Source organism: Molossus molossus, unplaced genomic scaffold (genome assembly GCF_014108415.1).
Source record: "Molossus molossus isolate mMolMol1 unplaced genomic scaffold, mMolMol1.p scaffold_m16_p_1, whole genome shotgun sequence".
In the NCBI taxonomy this organism is placed as follows: Eukaryota; Metazoa; Chordata; class Mammalia; order Chiroptera; family Molossidae; genus Molossus; species Molossus molossus.
Genome location: NW_023425344.1, coordinates 250,382,897 through 250,399,803, shown reverse-complemented (window position 1 = coordinate 250,399,803; position 16,907 = coordinate 250,382,897). Strand labels below are relative to the sequence as shown.

Here is a 16,907-nt window from a genome sequence, read left to right as displayed (position 1 = left end):
AGGATGCAACTAGGCCACACACCTCATATACAGTACACAAAAATAAATTTATTTCCAAAGCAAGTTTACAGGACAAACCACCAGGTGCAACACTCGAGGTAACTGGAGATGTTCCTCCTACTAAGACGCTCCCTCTGCAGGGCTGTGCATTCACGGAGCTTCCAGGGACCGCTAAGGTCATTCTAACCACGTGAATCCTAACTGTCACCTCTCGCCATGGGAAAAAATTAGGAGGAAGCTGGAGAGGATCTCTCATGTGCAAGGAAAGAGCCTCTGTGCAGCTTATATGTTGGCAACTCATCGAACACAAACCACTTACACTCTTGATGCCTCAGGAGGGAAGGGGCCGACTGCCTGCCTTGTGGACGAGTGCTGGGCCCTGGGCTCCCATGATCTAAGGACAGTTTCTCCTTTACTGAAGAAATAAACTCTCATCAGGAAACTCTGGTGAAAGACCTTCCTGGGAACAATCAGACCCTGAATCGGCAGCGGGTGTGGGATGTCTGTCCATGGGCCAGAGCCCACGCACCCCAGGGCCCACAGCGTGTCACTCTGGCAGCTGCACTTGTTTCTACAGCTTCTCCTCCATCTACAGGACAAAGATGGGCCCTTCCCTTTAGGTCAGCACTCAGGGAGGAGAGGAAAGGGGGCCGCAGGACTGCTCTCTCACCCTGTCTTGACTGCTACGGAGGAGGCAGGTGCTGAGAGGGTGGCCTGAGGGACCCAGCCGACCAAGGCCGAGGCTGACCTCTGCAGAAGGTCTGAGCCAGGGCGGCCGTGGTGGCAGACATGCAGCCTAGCGCACCTGCTGTCCCCAGAGCCAGCCTGGAAGCTCAGGCTGCACCTGCAGGGAGCGCTGAGGGGTGCGTCCCAGGGCCACGCAGACACAGCCTGAGGCGGCATGCGCAGTGCGTCAGGTTAAGATGTCAGAGGTGCTCTTTCACGGCTGCACCACCTCGGAAACTGAGCAGCTAATGCTGGGCTAAAATGAGGACACTGAGTTTCACGCAATTTCTAGTGTGCCACTGTGAATTCAGGGTCACACTTTTTCCTAAATTGGCTTTATTATCATTACTCATAGAATATACAGGTGCTTTGGAATAGAGGCAAAAAGAATCTATACACTAATGATACCTTTCATCAAAACCCCAAGATAAATGCAGGTTTAAAGATTTTTTAAAATACAAGTAACTTAGAGGCGAAATGGAGGCAGCTTGTCCCTCATTCAGATAGCCCCACGTGAGTAAGAATTTAGGGACATGTATAAAACCCTGAAAGTTATTTCAACAGTACAGACCCTTCACACGCTCACTTTAGCAGGGGCTTCCCGCTGTGGCCGTAACCGACATGCACGCATCTCCGGGCGCCAGGGGCCCTGCCTCGCCCAGCAGTCACCTCGTGTGAGGGTGCACCTTGGGCGAGAGTAGCTCTTGGGGTCCTCCCTGCACCCTGTGTCTCCCTCAGCAGGGACATGAGATGACTCCTCACCCTGGACCAGGGTAAAGTACAGGCTGCTGGAAAGGCTGAGGTGAGCAGGTTCCTCAGGTCAGAGCACCCTGACTACGGGGACGCACGTGCCCACAGGAGCCCCAGATGGCACCCCGAACACAACCAAAGGGGCTCCAGCTCAGGATCAGGTAAAAACAGTAAGCATGCTTGGAATGTATCCTGATCGGGTGAAGTCCACCCAACTCTACTTCCTGAGGGCGGTGTGCGCTGTGGCGCCGGGTCAGGGGCCTTCTCTCTGCTCCCGAAATGCAGCGGCCACAGTGCCCACTGGCTTCCCAGGGCCAACCCCGCACGGCACGCGTGGCCATTAACTCATTTTATTCTTAATTAATTTCTTTTCTTGAGATACTGTACAGTAATTCCTATTTTATAGATGTACAAATAGTTTCTTTTTGAAAGAAAAGCAGCACCTTTACTTGCATTGTGAAGAAATCCCACTTTCTCTATTCTCAACAACATTTGTTCGGAATTTACCACTCTGTCGCTTTTCACTGCTCGCTTCTGCAAACTGCCTCCCCAAACAGCAGGTCTGTGCCGCTTTTCCAGCATCCTCATCATGGCTGGAGCCTGCGAACACCTCAGGTGTCCGCTCGCTCATCCTGAAGTCAGCCCCAACCCCTGGCCGGGCCCTGGCCACGCCCTTACCTCGCTCCTCAGGAGGGTCTGGACTCTGCACTGATGAGGGCAGGACACCACCACGCACGGACAGTCAGTGTCTTCATGTTTCTGGAGGAGAAAACCAGTGTCAACTCCGGAACATACAGGTCCCACCGGCGTTCCCACAAGGAGCCGGAGCTGCTCACAGTACTGCTCCGCAGTCACGAGGCTCCAGGACTCCGGGTAAGCCCTCGTCCTGAATAAATAAGGCCTCCCAGCAGACGCTCACCCCTGATGCACCGTGGGAGCGGTGCCCTCTTAGCAGCACCCCTGGGCCTACACTGCAGCAGGGACGCTGAGGCCAGCCCGGGTCCAGCCTTTGCTGGTTGGAGAGGACAGGTTTCATCTGGCCTCTCAGTCTGGGGTCTGGAAATGATGCTTCTCAAATACCTGAAACAGTAAGACCTCCTGGGTATTTAAATTACTGCCCTGTAATCTTACGGAGATTATCTTCGGTACATGGAAAATGTGGGTAAATTCTGCTTGAATCCCTCTCTGGATGGGGCCCAGATAATGGTGGCTGTTCAACTCAGTGCCACAGGTGCCCATCTTGTACACCTATCCATAAGCAAAGCGAGGGCAAGACAGGTAACAGGGCCCAGAGAACAGGTGGAGCCGGAGGGGGAACTGCCCGCTCAACAAAGCCCCTGCGGTGGACGGCTCCGGGGACACACCCTACTCTCTTCAGCTCCTCTGAGCTTCCACTCAGGCTGCGGTTACACTGAATGACGGGGGAGGCCTGACCAAGTGCCTCGTCTGACTGGGCAGGCGAGGGGACCAAGGATAAGGGTGACCCACATAAGCGAGTGAGCGAGGATGGTCCTCTCCCAAGTCCTGGAGCCAGGCGTGGGTTTGAGTCCCTCGTCTCCACTGTGGGTCCGTGGGGCAGCGATGACTAAGGCACACACTGCTCTGCTCCTGGGCCAGGTCCTCAGAGACCCCTACAGGGAGGCCCGGTGCTCAGAGCTCATCAGAGGGTACCTACTGGCAGGTCTCCCACAGGGGCACCAGCTTTGGCTTTCTGTCCTGCCTGCCTATGCCCAGAATTCTGAGTCCCCAGGTGCCAGTCTTTCAGGGAGAAACCTGAGACAAATGACTTCTCTGCTTTATCTGTAAAAGGTGGGAGTGGCCAGGGGTGAGGGCTGAGCCAGTCCTGGGCCTGCAGAGCTCCCCCAGCCAATGCTCTGCCTCCTCCTGGAACCTGCCCTTGACCCCACCTTCACGAACCACTGGGAACGCAAACAGATCATCACCCTGGAGATATCAGGGGACAGGGGTGGAGTGGGGGGGGCTGAAGAATAAGTGAGGGGTGGGGGCGGTGTTCTGGGGAGGGTTCCACACCTCTGTGTGTACCCTCTGCAGGGCTGCGCACGGGCACCTGCCAACAGGTTTCCAGGAGTCAGCTGTGCTGGGTGACAAAGGTATGGTACCTAAAGTGGGGTTTTCACAAATACTGCCAAGCCACCCTCCTATGACCCCACCCACACGCTCCGATCGCCCCGAGCTGCAAGCTCCAGCCTCGTAAGTGCCGTCAAGCCTGCCGATCTCCGCCAGTGCAGCAAGTCAAAACAGCGGCGTGCTTTGCAACCCTTCAACAGTGTGCGGTTAAGCACGTTTTTGATATTAACCATTTATATTTCCTGTGAATTGCCTTTTCTTGGCCTTTGCCCATTGTAGTGGGTTGAACAGTGACCCTTCCCCCCAACTCATGTCTATCCAGAACCTTGGAATGTGGCCTTATTTGGGAACAGGGCCTTTGCTGATGGAACGCTAGGATGAGGCCACGCTGGTCAGGGAGGGGCCTAGATCTACTGACTGGGGTCCTGATACGAGAAGGACACACGGCATGTGAACTGGGGCAGACCTCAGCAGTGTGGCTGCGGGCCAGCATGCACCCAGGATGCCCCGCCCAAGATGGGGGTGGGGGTGGGGGTGGGTTCGTCTCTGGAGCCTTCACAGGGAGCACAGCCCTGACGACATACCTTGGTTTGGGCTTTCTAGCCTCCAGAACTGTTAGAGAATATATTCCTGTTGTTTTAAAACACCAACTTTCTGCCCTGGACGGTTTGGCTCAGAGGTTAGAGCATCGGCCCGCGGACCAATGAGTCGCAGGTTCGATTCCACTCAAGGGCACGTACCTCAGTTGCAATTCATCCCTGGCTCTGGTTGGGGTCGTGCGGGAGGCAACCACTTGTGTCCCTTTCACGTTAATGTTTCTCTCTCTCTCTCCCACTCTATCTGAACAAAAAAGTGAAAAAAGTGTCCTTGGCTGAGGAATAAAAAAAATAAGTAAATTTAAAAAATAAAACACCAGCCTTGGCCGGTTTTGCTCAGTGGTTAGAGCATCGACCTGCGGTCCAGAGAGACCCGGGTTCGGTTCCCGCTAAGGGCATGTACCTCAGTTGCAGTTTGTCCTCAGCCCTGGTTGGTCGTGCGGGTGGCAGCCTCTCGATGTGTCCCTTTCACGTCGATGTCTCTCTCTCTCTCTCTCTCTCTCTCTCTCTCTCTCTCTCTCTCTCTCCCCCTCCTACTCTATCTGAACAAAAAATAGAAAAATGTCCTCAGGTGAGGATAAAAAAAAAACCCACCAACTTTGTGGTCCCTTGTTACAGCAGCCAAAGGAAAATAACAGTCATTAAAATGCTGCTCATCTACTGGAGCAGGAACTCTGCATCCTGACACAGCCAGCCTATCTGTCAAGTTACACGTGACTTTGATATGCGCAGAGCAGATGTAACATGCAGGGGAGCCGGGAGAGCAGGACCATCTGGTGACACCCCCAGGGGCCAGCCCATCTACCTGTGTGCTCCTGCCTCATCTGTGCCCTCCCCCACGAGCCACCATCAAAACTAGCCTCAAACTGTTTCTACTGTCTTTGCTTTAAAAATATTTTGCTGCACACATATTTGTGCCAGACAAAATACTGTTTTGTTTTGATTGCTTCTGAATTTTATCAAAACAGAATTCTACCCAAGGAGTTGTCTGCCACGTGGCTCAGTGTCAGGCTTCTCAGGCTGATCGTGTGCTGTGCACATCTGCAGGGTCTCACCTCACAGGTGTGACTGTCACACACACATCCTCACGTGTCACACGGCCCATGGGGCCTCCACACTGGTGTGTGCACTCTCCAGCAGGTGAAGGTGCGGGCTGTCTCCGGGCTCCGGAGGCTCTGGCTATGTGCGGCCATCCTGGCCTGTGTGCCTGACAGCTTCTCCCTGGCCAGGGGAGGAGCTACTAGTTAACTGAGCACATGAATGTTCTGCCAAATTGTTTTTCAAAGTGGCTACACCTACAAACCTCCCATTGCAATGTATGTTCTCCCATAACATGGGATGCTTGTCATCCTGACTTCTCACAAATGAACACAACTGCTAAAGAAGGCTAACTGTGAAGCGATGCTGACCTGCAGATGGACGATACAGCATCAACGCCAGTGCAAGCGCAGACAAAACTCCCACAGGATGTGAATGCTCAGAGTGCCGGGCTTCACCCACGCTATGCTATCAGCACTGCCGTAAGGACCCGACACAATGTGGGGAACGCAGGAATGCCAGGCGAGCGGAGCTCGGGTCTGCCCGAAGCTAAACGGCTGCTCTGTGTAAACGTGCCCAGAAGGCCTGGGAGGGTGAGGCTAAGTGTGTTCGAGTGGAAACAAGACTGGGAGCCAAAATCACGTCAATGGGACAGGAGGCCGGGCACCAAGGGACCTCTCCCTCGTTGTGTGAGGACATGAGTGTACAATGGTCTGACTAGCGTCAAGTGCCTGGTGCACACGGAGGGACCGGGAACAGATACACCTCATAGAACTACAGGTCCGGACAGACTGCAGCACATTCCTTAACGTACACTTGAATGTCAGCATCGCTAAAACAGGTCGTCTCGAGGGTGCAGTGAGATTTTAAGGAGGCTGGATTTGCACAACTCAGGCCCCAAACTTTCTAGTGAGCAGTCTATGCCTCTGCATCTGTTGTGCCTCTCGCCCGTTTGCAGCGGACAGATTTAAGACCCAGATCAAATCCACTGCTCTCTGCTTACCGAAGCCTTCGTGACCCGTCCTTCTCATGGCACTTCATTCCTACCAGTCTCAGCGAGACGAAGGGGCAGGCCAGTCTGTGCTCAAGTGCGCCGTGAGCAGCCAGCTCCCTGTCTGGTGCCCACCAGGCCTTCCAACATCTCGTGAATCTGGACACCACGTTATTTTAAAACCGGTCTCTTCACAGCCTCGTTTGGAGTTCAGTCGGTTACTTACGTGGTGTTTAACTGACAAGCTCTACAATTCTTTCTCAAATGAAAATTAATCACTGGATTCTATTCTGCAGAGAGAGGTCATTGATTCTTGCAGGAAGCAAAATGCAAGTTTGACAGCAACAGGCCCACATGTGCCAGGCCTGGGGTACTGCTCGTTAGGTGCATGTCTCCTTCACTCGAGCCTAATTACCAAAGGGATTATTCAGCTATGACAAATACTACTGCTGTTCTCCAAAGGGAGGGCACAGTTCTGAAAAGCTCTTAGTAACTGGAAACGTCTATAGAATTGTACAGGAAAAAGATTTCACAATGGAAGAAAGTCACAGGCATAAGAAAGTTACACAAAGTAAGATAAACATGGAGATTATCAAGATCATTTCATACCAAAACCCAAAAACTTTCCCTAATTTTGGTCAGTAAGTGCTTCAGAATGCCCACCAGGAACTTAGCTGTGGCCCTTGCGCCCAGGCTGCACTTTCCTAGTGCCCTCCCACCTGAGGTCCCCATCAGTCGTCACCCTGCCATGCCCAGAAGTCGATTCCCAGCCCCTCTGCTCAGCCTTCCAGCACCATCTGCCCCACCTGCCCCTCACCCCGCTCCCCTGCTCTGGGCACCACTCCCCTGGTCCTTGGCAGTGGCCACTCCTCTGCTGGATGGCCCCTCTCTGCAGTCTGCCAGTATTCGTGTGCTGGGCTGCTGGGCTGGCCTTGGTTCTGCAGCCTGGACAACTCCCGTCCTCCCCCAGCCTGTTACCGTCCACGAGCCTCGCCTTGGCAGGACACGCTGGCCCATGCAGCTGCTCTAGTTACAGATGCCGGTAGTCACCCTCAGCGCATTAGCTCATCCTACTGGTCTACCTTTGAAACTACCCCAGAACCCCTCCCTCCCCCTACTCTCCTTGTCCAGGCCAACACTGTGCCTCCCTGTCACCACCCCACGCACCTGTCGCACCTTCCAGAGCAGTGCAGGAAATGTCACCCCAGTTCAGGGCTGCCCTCTTGTCAGCCTCCTGACCCTTTGGCACCTTGACTCTGTTACGTGCTGGGAGCATGCTGGCCTCTCAACAGTTCCTAAAATTCACCTGCCAAGTTAGTCCCAGCTCAGAGAGCCCCACTGTTCCCTCTGCTGGGAGGTTCTTCCTGCCTCGGCCGTTGACGCAGTCAGAGGCCAGCCCTGATCACCTGTGCCCTGATGTAGCTTCCTGTTCTCCACAGTACCAATTGCTACTGCACACTGTGTGTGTACCTGTTACTCGTCTCTGCCCATGAGAAGGTGAGTTTCACCAAGAAACCCTCAGACCCAAGAACAATGTCAAGCACATAGTCGACACTTAGTAAATACTTATTCCACAAATGGACCCATTTTGAGGGTTACCACACCACTGATTGTTTTTTTTATCCTCACCCAAGGACATTTTTCCATTTTTTGTTCAGATAGAGTGAGAGGGAGTGGAAGGGAGAGAGAGGGGGGGAGAGAGAGAGAGAGAGAGAGAGAGAGAGAGAGAAACATCGACGTGAAAGGGACACATCGAGTGGCTGTCACAGGCATGACCAACCAGAGCTGGGGACAAACTACAACCAAGGTACATGCCCTTAGCGGGAACCAAACACGCGTCTCTCTGGACCACAGGCCGACGCTCTAACCGCTGAGCCAAACTGGCCAGGGCCACCACTTTTTAAAGTTTGTTCTCCACTCCCAAACCCTCTCTCTTTCTCTTTAATTTACATGATATTGAACCATGTCAAAATAATCGAGGTATGAAAAACATGTCAAGTTCTCATCTCTCTGCAGGACAGACAGCGGCACGTCAATGGTGCAGGACAATTACCCTGCCGAAGGGACGTTACCATGGGGCTGTGAAAAATGAAGCAATCTAACAAGATTTTCAGGCCATTCCTGAGACAAGTGAAAAAATTCTACCTCTTTTGAATAATTAGTCATTTTTTTTGGCATCCCAAATGATAGTCAACCAAGGCAATGAAAACGTTAATTACATACATGAAAACGGGTAAAACAAATAAAGCTTAACTCCGAAATAAAGTCAGATTAAATTGCTATTTTCTCCTATCTTGTCTCTTTATTCCTGTTAGAATAGTCATTTAAAAGCTATTCTGTGGACAAACCACATCTGGATTGAGCAATACTGCACCTGCAACGTGATCATGGGAACTTGGCTTTTGCAGTGGCTGCATGTGGCCTCGCGGTATTTACAGGCCTTATCCACATGGTCACGCAGGTCTTTTCTCAGGACCCTTTCTTTGCAGTCAGCGCGGACACACGGAAGCTCTTCAAACTGGCAGTCATTCTTCAAGTGCACCTAGAAGGCAAACAGTGCAAAGTTCTCAGTCGGCAAAAAATGCCATCAGCAACACCAGATTTTAGCCTCTATGCAATCAAACCCTGCAGAAGTGCTTCTGTCTGCCGAGACTAGCGCTCCACAGAGAAGACTGACACGTGTACGGAGGGCACTGCATTTACTCAAATGACTGCTCTGAAGAAGCAAGTCGACTCCTCCTCCTAGATAAATACATGGTTATCTGCTAAGGGCTTTGTTTTATTCTAATTCAAATCTCCTTTCGGGATAAAATGTTACCAACCAATAAAACACAAGAAGTTATGTAGAATTTCATGGTTTAAAAAAAACAAAAAAAGAGGCTTTAATGGGCCTTCCCAAATTAAAATTCAATACTATTTCTCTCTATTCTAAACAGGGTGGGGGTTTAAAACCCAGTTGCGAATTCTGCTAATGATGTCACCGAAAGAACATGTTGTACCCGAGGGCTCCGACTGCTCTCACACTGATTGTGTGTTGAAGGATTGATGCAAACGTGGACCTCAGTGGGCATCACACCAACCAGGGACACGTATGTTCTGTGTAAAACCCACCGTGTCACCTCGGTACTGACCAGCAGATGTCCCAGGGTTAGTTGCTCTGCACAGCCTCGACTTTCATTCCTACAGTAGATCTGAAGGGCCAGAATCTCCCTCTTGCAGCAGTTATCCTTAAACACCTGAAACAGAAAGACAGTCACTTTAGAGGATTAGTATTTCTTAATCTCCACATGATGCTACTTTGGACAACCCAAACCACTTTAAAAAATCATGAAAGCATCTCTTCAGTGGACTTCAGAAAGCATTAAGGACCATCTTAATTTCTAATGTCCATAAGTAGAAGAAAGAAGCTGCCCCCACAAAAAGACATTGCTTCAATAGCCCAACCTCAACTATGGTCTTTTATTAGAAATGCCGAAGGAAAGCCAGTCACACTGAACGCAGAGATCGCTATGGAGCGTCTGGACGGTCTGGATTCGCTCTGACACAATCTCAAGGCGGGCACGCCAGGACCAAGTTCACATTTGGACTCAGGACGCTTCTGGGAGCCAGCTCTGAGAGGGTAGCAACAGGAGCGCACCCCGATCAAGGGACAAGGGCAGAGCCTGCAGAATGCAAGGCCTTCCTAGATGGCTTGCTGGAGAAACTTCTGTGAATGATCACACCTCACAGATGGTTTGTAAAACATTTACTTTGGTTCTTTCTCCTAAGAGTAAGTCACTCACAACTCATTTTTCACCAAAAAGGAGGCATTAGCCTGCTATTTAAAAAATATATTTTATCCCTGGTCGGCTTGGCTCAGCGGTTAGAGCGTCGGCCTGCAGTCCGGAGAGACCTGGGTTCGGTTCCCGCTAAGGGCACGTACTTCGGTTGCAGTTTGTCCCCGGCCCTGGTTGGATTGTGCAGGTGGCAGCCACTCGATGTGTCCCTTTCACGTTGATGTTTCTCTCTCTCTTCCTCTCTTTCCCTTCCACTCTATCTGAACAAAAAAATGGAAAAATGTCGAGTGAGGATAAAAAAAAATATTTTAAATATTTATTGCAAAGACTGAGGGTGATCCAATAGTGAAAATATTTCCCTTTCAGAATGAGAACCCTCCGTTCTTTAATTTTATTCCCTCTTTAGAAGCAGGCCCAGCGGGCCTCCATCAGCAGTCCTCACCACCTGGGCCTCCGGCCTCTGCCTCTGAGGAACTCCGCATGCTAACACCACCACAGTGGGAAAACAGACAGGGTGCCTTTCTCAACTCCACAGGCAGAGAAACAGAATCGACAGCTGTTAAGCGTTAAACTAATTTGGAGTCAAATCTAATCCTTTATAAATATTACTTTTTTAAAAGGTCATAATTTAAGATATGAAAGTCAACAAAGTAAGTATTTTTTTTTATCCTCACCCGAGGACATTCCTGCTTTTATCTTCAGATACAGCGGGAGGGAGGGAGGGAGGGAGAGAAACATCTATGCGAGACTCATCGAGTGGCTGCCACCCACATGACCCCAACCAGGGCCAGGGACAAACTGCAACCGAGGCACGTGCCCTTAGTGGGAACCGAACCCGGGACTCTCTGGTTCGCCGGCCGACGCTCTAACTGCTGAGCCAAATCGGCCAGGGCCAAGGAAGTATTTTTATTTATATTTTTATCCTCACCTGAGGACATTTTTCCATATTTTGTTCATAGAGTGGGAGGGAGGGAGAGAGAGAGAGAGAGAGAGAGAAACATTGATGTGAAAGGGACACATCGAGTGGTTGCCACCCACACAACCCAACCAGGGCCGGGGACAAACTGCAACCGAGGTACATGCTCTTAGCGGGAACCGAACCCGGGTCTCTCTGGACCACAGGCTGACGCTCTAACCGCTGATCCAAACTGGCCAGGACCAAAGGAAGTATTTTTAATTGGTGAGAAATAAGCTTCCTTTTTGTGCCAAAGTTTAAGTCATTTGAGTTTAACTTGACAGAGAAGAACCACAGACGGAAACATAGTAACAGAAGTACAGAATGCGAGAGCTGAAAAAGAGCGCTGTTTATTCACTACAACCGTCCACCACGATGAGGACCCTGGGGTCCCACTGCGGCCCCATCGTCAGGGATCTAGCCGTGGTCTCCCAGGGCCCAGCTTTCCCACGAGGACTGATGACGTTACTCATCTCCTCTCTGATCCTTCAAAAAAACTCGTCCTTTTCCTCCAGCGATCAATGCCGCTGACAAAAGGAACAGTGCTGGAGAATGAATGGAGGTGCTGAAACCTCCTTGGTCTGCTGTCGCGACCTTCTCACAGTCACACCCGTCAGATGCACCTTTACAAAGTGCCAGGTTAGCTGCCGTGTTAAGAGGCTGAGGTGGGTGATTTGTTTTTCTTAAAAACAATCCCCTTCCTGTTACCAACCAAAGTTTTTAGAAGCAGATAAATGTTTGGAAAGAAAAGGCAGATGGACACTTGGCCAATCCCGTCTCTACACTGTGCCAAGCAGGTGCCCCCAGCCGCCCTGCCCTACAGCCCGGGGCACCCATCACAGTGACCCGCAGGCCACTGCGCTCTTCTGGGCTGCCCAACGGCACCCAGTCTGCGAAGTGCTGCAAAGAGGAGAGCCCCAGAGCGAGAATTCAACTGTATAATTTAATGACCTGCATTTAAAAAACTGTTAGGTTCATTAATCAAAATACCAGAACCACAGATTACTATTGATATTTTAAGTATTTCAATGAGTCATTTCAAACTACAAGTGTGCCTGACAGGGTTTGGCAGCACACGACGGCCACAGAGACGCCGCGAGAGGGGATCAGGCCTCAGGATGGAAGCTGATGGGAGACCTGGGTGGCCTCCTGAGCTCTGGCAGGGTGGCCCCCTGTGACACCTATGAGCTTTCCCTGGCACACAGAGTCATAAGGGGAGGGAAGGGGCTGAAATCTCAGGTGTGCAATGACTTGAAGATGCTACCTGAGGGCAGAGAGACAGTGAGCTCGTGTTTGTGTAAGACCCCAGGTGACAACCTGTGCACCTCACTCTCACCACCTCCTTGCTCCTCCCAGGTCTTAGGAGGGCGCCACTCCCATGTCAGGTAAGGGGAAGCTCAGAGTGTGAAGCACCTCGCTGGGGCAGACTTGCCCTGTGTCCGGGCGTCGGCATGACATGGCAGACATGACCCCACTGCACCAGCTGTCACACTGAGGTCAAGTTGGAGCTGGAGCACTATCCAGCTCACACATGAGACCAAATACTGTATCAAAGACCCAAGAATACCTTATCTTTAATGATGCTTTCTTGACACGCAGTACATTTTGGGCTGGTGGAGCTGAGAGGAAACACAAACACGTTAGGGTGGAGTCCCATCCCGGTCCGGTGCGAGCCTCGATGGCCCGCAGCTGTGGGGCGTTCGTGACGACCAGAGCTTTGGGATGCGGGGCAAGTCTGGTCGACACATGAAGTCATAGGAAGAGAGGGCAAACGTGTTTAATGGTAACTTTTCATAAGGAAGTTGAGAAGAACAGCTAGTCAGTCCCATTTGGAAAGCCCCTTTCAGTTAAAAGTGAAATTTTGTATCAGAAACCAAAACCAGCTACGCCGGCGTGTCCAGGGGCTCAGGAGCCAGCACTTTCCCTACACCCTCGTGCCCACCAATGGGGCCCACCGTGAAGGGAAGGCAGTGCCACTGCACACACTTGACAGTGTGTGCCGGGCGTGGGCAGAGGGGCAGGGTCCAGCAGCCTGGGAACAGGGCAGGAGAGCTGAGGGCTGATGGGGGAGGAAAGGAATGTGACTAACACTATGAGCTCGTTCATTTAGATGACACTATCTGACATGGAGGTGCTGCTAGGCTGTTTTAATCACAGGAATCTTTTCACACCCTTAGACCCCAGGGCTGAGCAACATCCAGGCAGGGTCCTGACAGCTATAGAACACGGGGCAGCAGAAGAAGCAGGAGCAGAAAAGGATGCACGAAGCCAGAGAGGAACAGCCCGCCCCCACCTGCCCTGAATTCAGGAACAACTGGTGCTTGGAGTTAACTCAAGAGTGACTCCACCCACAACAGGGAGCTGGGTTCACTGTCCCGGACAGTGGACAGGCCCACAGCTGGGAGGACCCAAAGGAGGGTGATGGGGACGGAGGCTGCGGTTGTGCCCAGTGGTGAGTTAGAAAGAGGAGGGGGCACCTTCCCAGACCCTGTGCCCTGACAGGGACAGAGTAAACCCAGGGCCCAGTACCATGGCCAGGAGACACCTGCGGGTGGAGGAAGACACTTGCATGGCCAGTGTTATTTTTGCTGAGATGCGCCCCCATGACTCTAAGGTGGCATCAGTACTCAGCTGACCAGGCTCCCACGGGCCTGGTGCACGCTCTGCTCACAGTCGCTGGCTCAGCGCACACACAGTGGATTACTCCTCAACCCTGCACACCAGAACACTTGCACATTAAGGATTCCGCAGTCAGGGTCTCCTCCCCCGAACTGTGAGCTAGCTCCTTGGGCAAAAGTCAGCAACACTGTCAGGGGACACCACAGACGGAACACCAGGGTCAGAGTGGCTGGTACCATCAAGAAGGTGGCAGGGGAGACTTTACAAATGCTTAGGGGAGGAGAAGACAGAAGTCTGCGGACGGGGCCAGGTGGTCCAGGCCACGGGTCACAGGGGCCCATGAATTCAGGTGTGGGTCCCGCTAGGCTTCCCTAAATGCCTCATTTATTTGGGTTTCTGGAGAGCTCAGACCTTAGAGCTTGCTTTCTGGAGAAGCAGACGGAGGAGCGTGAGGGAGACGCTGCCTCGGGGGGCGGGGTGGGCCTACCTCAGCACGGCGGCCATGCAGCTGTCGCAGAAGCGGTGCCCACACTCGGTCTGCTTCGGGTTGCACAGCACCAGCCGGCACTTCTCACACTTGTACTTGTCTTCCACGGACTTCACAAACCTCTCTTTGTACCCTCCTTGCTCAGGGACGAACACGGACGCCCCAGCGCTTCGGTCTGGGTGCAGCTTGAGTGGTGGGTTGGTCTGCAGTGAGCCAGAAGGGTCCATCTTTTTACTCGACTCCATTGTAAGAAGAGAAATTCTGCTAGAAAAGAACAGTGATGAGTAAGTCAAAAGCTTACCTGTCCCACCACCCCTGCAAGGAGAGAGCACACGGCTCGGAAAAGCAGCAGGTCGGAAGGAGAGACGTGCTGGGGACCAGGGGAGCAGGCGTGCCCCTCCCCTCTTGGCCACACACTGCTACTTGCCTCACTCCTCAGAACACTAAAGGTGTGAGCTGTATTAAGGTTCTTTAAATGACAGAAAATACTTTCTGTGCCATAATTTCCAACTCTATACCTCATTCTGATGTTTTCGCTGAAGCCAACAACCATTCTCCACCAGTTTTACTTCCTAGTAGCCTCACGTGGAGGACATCTGGATGGCACGACTCAGGTGGCCCCTCACACCGCAATGGCACCGCAGTCGAGCTGTGAGCAGAGCAGGTGTCTCTCACGCTGACAACAGCCTTCTGTCTGCGGACGCCTGCTGCTCCTATGTTCACGGTGTGCCCCGACCACAGTGTACCCACAGTGTCCCAGCCTGGGCGTGGCCGGCCTGGCCTTGCCTCTCCTGCCGCAACCCCCTTTCTAGTCACGTTACAAACCCTGCAACAGCGGCCCTTGCACTGTGCACACAGAGCTTCCCAGTGGGCCCGTCGTGCGTGGACTTACAGGCACTTTTGCGTCTAGGACAGAGTGGCAGACGGGTCTCCTGTGCCCATGCAGCAACTCTCCTACCACAGACAGTGACAAGTGTGCAGAGGGCTGGTTCCCACCTACGTGTTGCCATTAGCAGACAAAGTGAGCAGTTCCCAGACCCAAAGGACGCGGTGCCAGCCTGATGGGATGCACGGTGCGCATCTGCTGAAGCTACAGAGGAAGTTGCTTCCAAAGTCACCAGGACTCTCAAAACTACACTGTGTTCTTGTGTTCTGTCCATCTACTTCTGCTGCTTACAAACTTTTCCTGCTCTTGAGGTCCCGTGGATCCGCCCCCACCCCACCCTTCCCCCTGGGAGCCAGGGCTGGGCACAGCCACACACCTTGGCTCTGCTGGAACTGGAGGTCAGCCAAGCAAGGGTTCTCAAGCTGGGCTGGGCAGAGCCCACTCTCTCCCGGCCTCAGTACTCACGCTGCCTCCCTGCCTCTTTCTGAGGCTGAAAGAATGAACACTTCAAGCCACAGGATGTAAAGGACTCAAGCCAGCTAGCTGTACAACATGTGACAGATAATGAGCTGGTGTCCCAGCCACACGTGGGTTAGTTTTAATAAAACAGAACACTACTGTGCAACATGTGGAGCCTTCTGTTAAGTCTGTGAAACCAAAACAAGTCTTCACAATGACCTCAGAAGCCAGCAAGCCTTTGCCCACAAACCCGTTCACTAAGATGCTCAGTAGGAAGGTACCCCGTGCTCACCATGCCTGGCAGAGGAAAGGGTGGATCAGAAGTGGACCTGCCTGACCTCTGCTCTCTCCACACTGGGCACCTCCGTCCACAGATATTCTAGGTGCTGCCCCTCCTAGGATGCACCCTCCACCTTCCCAAGAAGCCCAGCCTGGCCAACCCCACTGGCCGACTTGCTCTGCCCTGCCTATGGTTCCATGGTGCTTCCTGCCACCCAGGACCACAGGCGGAGTATTGACTCATTCTCTCTCTCTGAGCTAGAACGTAAGCTCCCCCGATGACATGGGTTTTGATCTGTCTGGTCCCTAGAATAGTGCCTGATGGGTAGAAGGTACTTCATACACATGAACAAAGAGAAAGTGAGGTCTGAGCCACTCAACCAAATTGTATTTCTGTGACAACCAACTCTTCAGGAAAAGAAAACTCTTCAGCTTTCGGATCGGATCTGATAGCTTTACACCTTGAAAGCCCTCATTTAGATTAAAGCTACTTACCACTTCAGAGTAGTATTTTGTCCTGTGGAGCTTAGCAAACTGTGTGTTCTATAATTTTTAATAAGAAATGTTTGTTTGTTCGGAGGTAAATTCCCATTTCAAGTATGAGAGACAACTAACTTATCAAGCTGGTGATAACTGTGCACTTCCCTACAAGCCGTGCTCTACGCGCAGAAGCAGACGGTGCACTTTGGGAAGCTCTGTGTTTACATGCTACTAAGAGAACAGATGCAGAAGGCCCAGGCACACGACAGAGCCTCTCGCCGCCCTGGCCAGCGAGCACGGCTGCAGCCACGTCTGTCAGGACTTGCCTGTAGTGTGGGGCACGATGAGGCCACTCTGCAGTGGACACTGGGGCCTCTCGCAGCCCTTCCCAGCATCCCTGCATCCCGCCCAATGGGGCCCATTCCTGAGCTATGCCTTTGAAGACAGAGGAGAAGACGCCCCAAGGGGTTGGACAGCAGGAACAAGAATACACCAGCCTCCTCTCCCTACTGTTCGGTGAAGAAAAAGAACCACAGGAGAGCTGTCTACATGTGAGACACCCAGAATGCCTCTCAGGCCGCAGAGACAGGACGCCAAGGCCTGGTGGCCAGGGTGGGGGGCGTATGTCTGCTGCTGGCACAGGGCTTCCTGCAGGGCGATGTGAGGGGTCAGCAGCCACATGGCGGAGGCTGCACAGCTCTGCGAATCTACCAAAATCCACAGAAAAATGCCCTTTATTCAAAACGACTCCATTTGGCTTCGGTCAATTTGTGATAT

The 16,907-nt window shown here is 52.4% G+C and overlaps 1 protein-coding gene across 7 annotated transcripts in view; it reads right to left on the bottom strand.

The window, feature by feature from the left end:
* The window catches only part of TRAF3 (TNF receptor associated factor 3), a 65,434-nt gene that overhangs the window by 11,025 nt on the left and 37,502 nt on the right, over window positions 1-16,907 (bottom strand). For 4 of the 7 annotated variants that reach the window (XM_036267441.1, XM_036267448.1, XM_036267461.1 and 1 more), the window contains 5 exons: window positions 14,027-14,287; window positions 12,488-12,539; window positions 9,321-9,425; window positions 8,564-8,731; window positions 2,155-2,235 (listed from right to left, as the gene is read on the bottom strand). In XM_036267441.1, the coding sequence (XP_036123334.1) occupies window positions 2,155-2,235; window positions 8,564-8,731; window positions 9,321-9,425; window positions 12,488-12,539; window positions 14,027-14,271 (651 nt within the window). In that variant the 5' untranslated portion in view covers window positions 14,272-14,287. Of the gene's footprint in view, window positions 1-2,154; window positions 2,236-8,563; window positions 8,732-9,320; window positions 9,426-12,487; window positions 12,540-14,026; window positions 14,291-16,907 lie in introns of all 7 variants that reach the window. The other 3 variants (XM_036267444.1, XM_036267455.1, XM_036267437.1) reach the window with 1 other exon arrangement.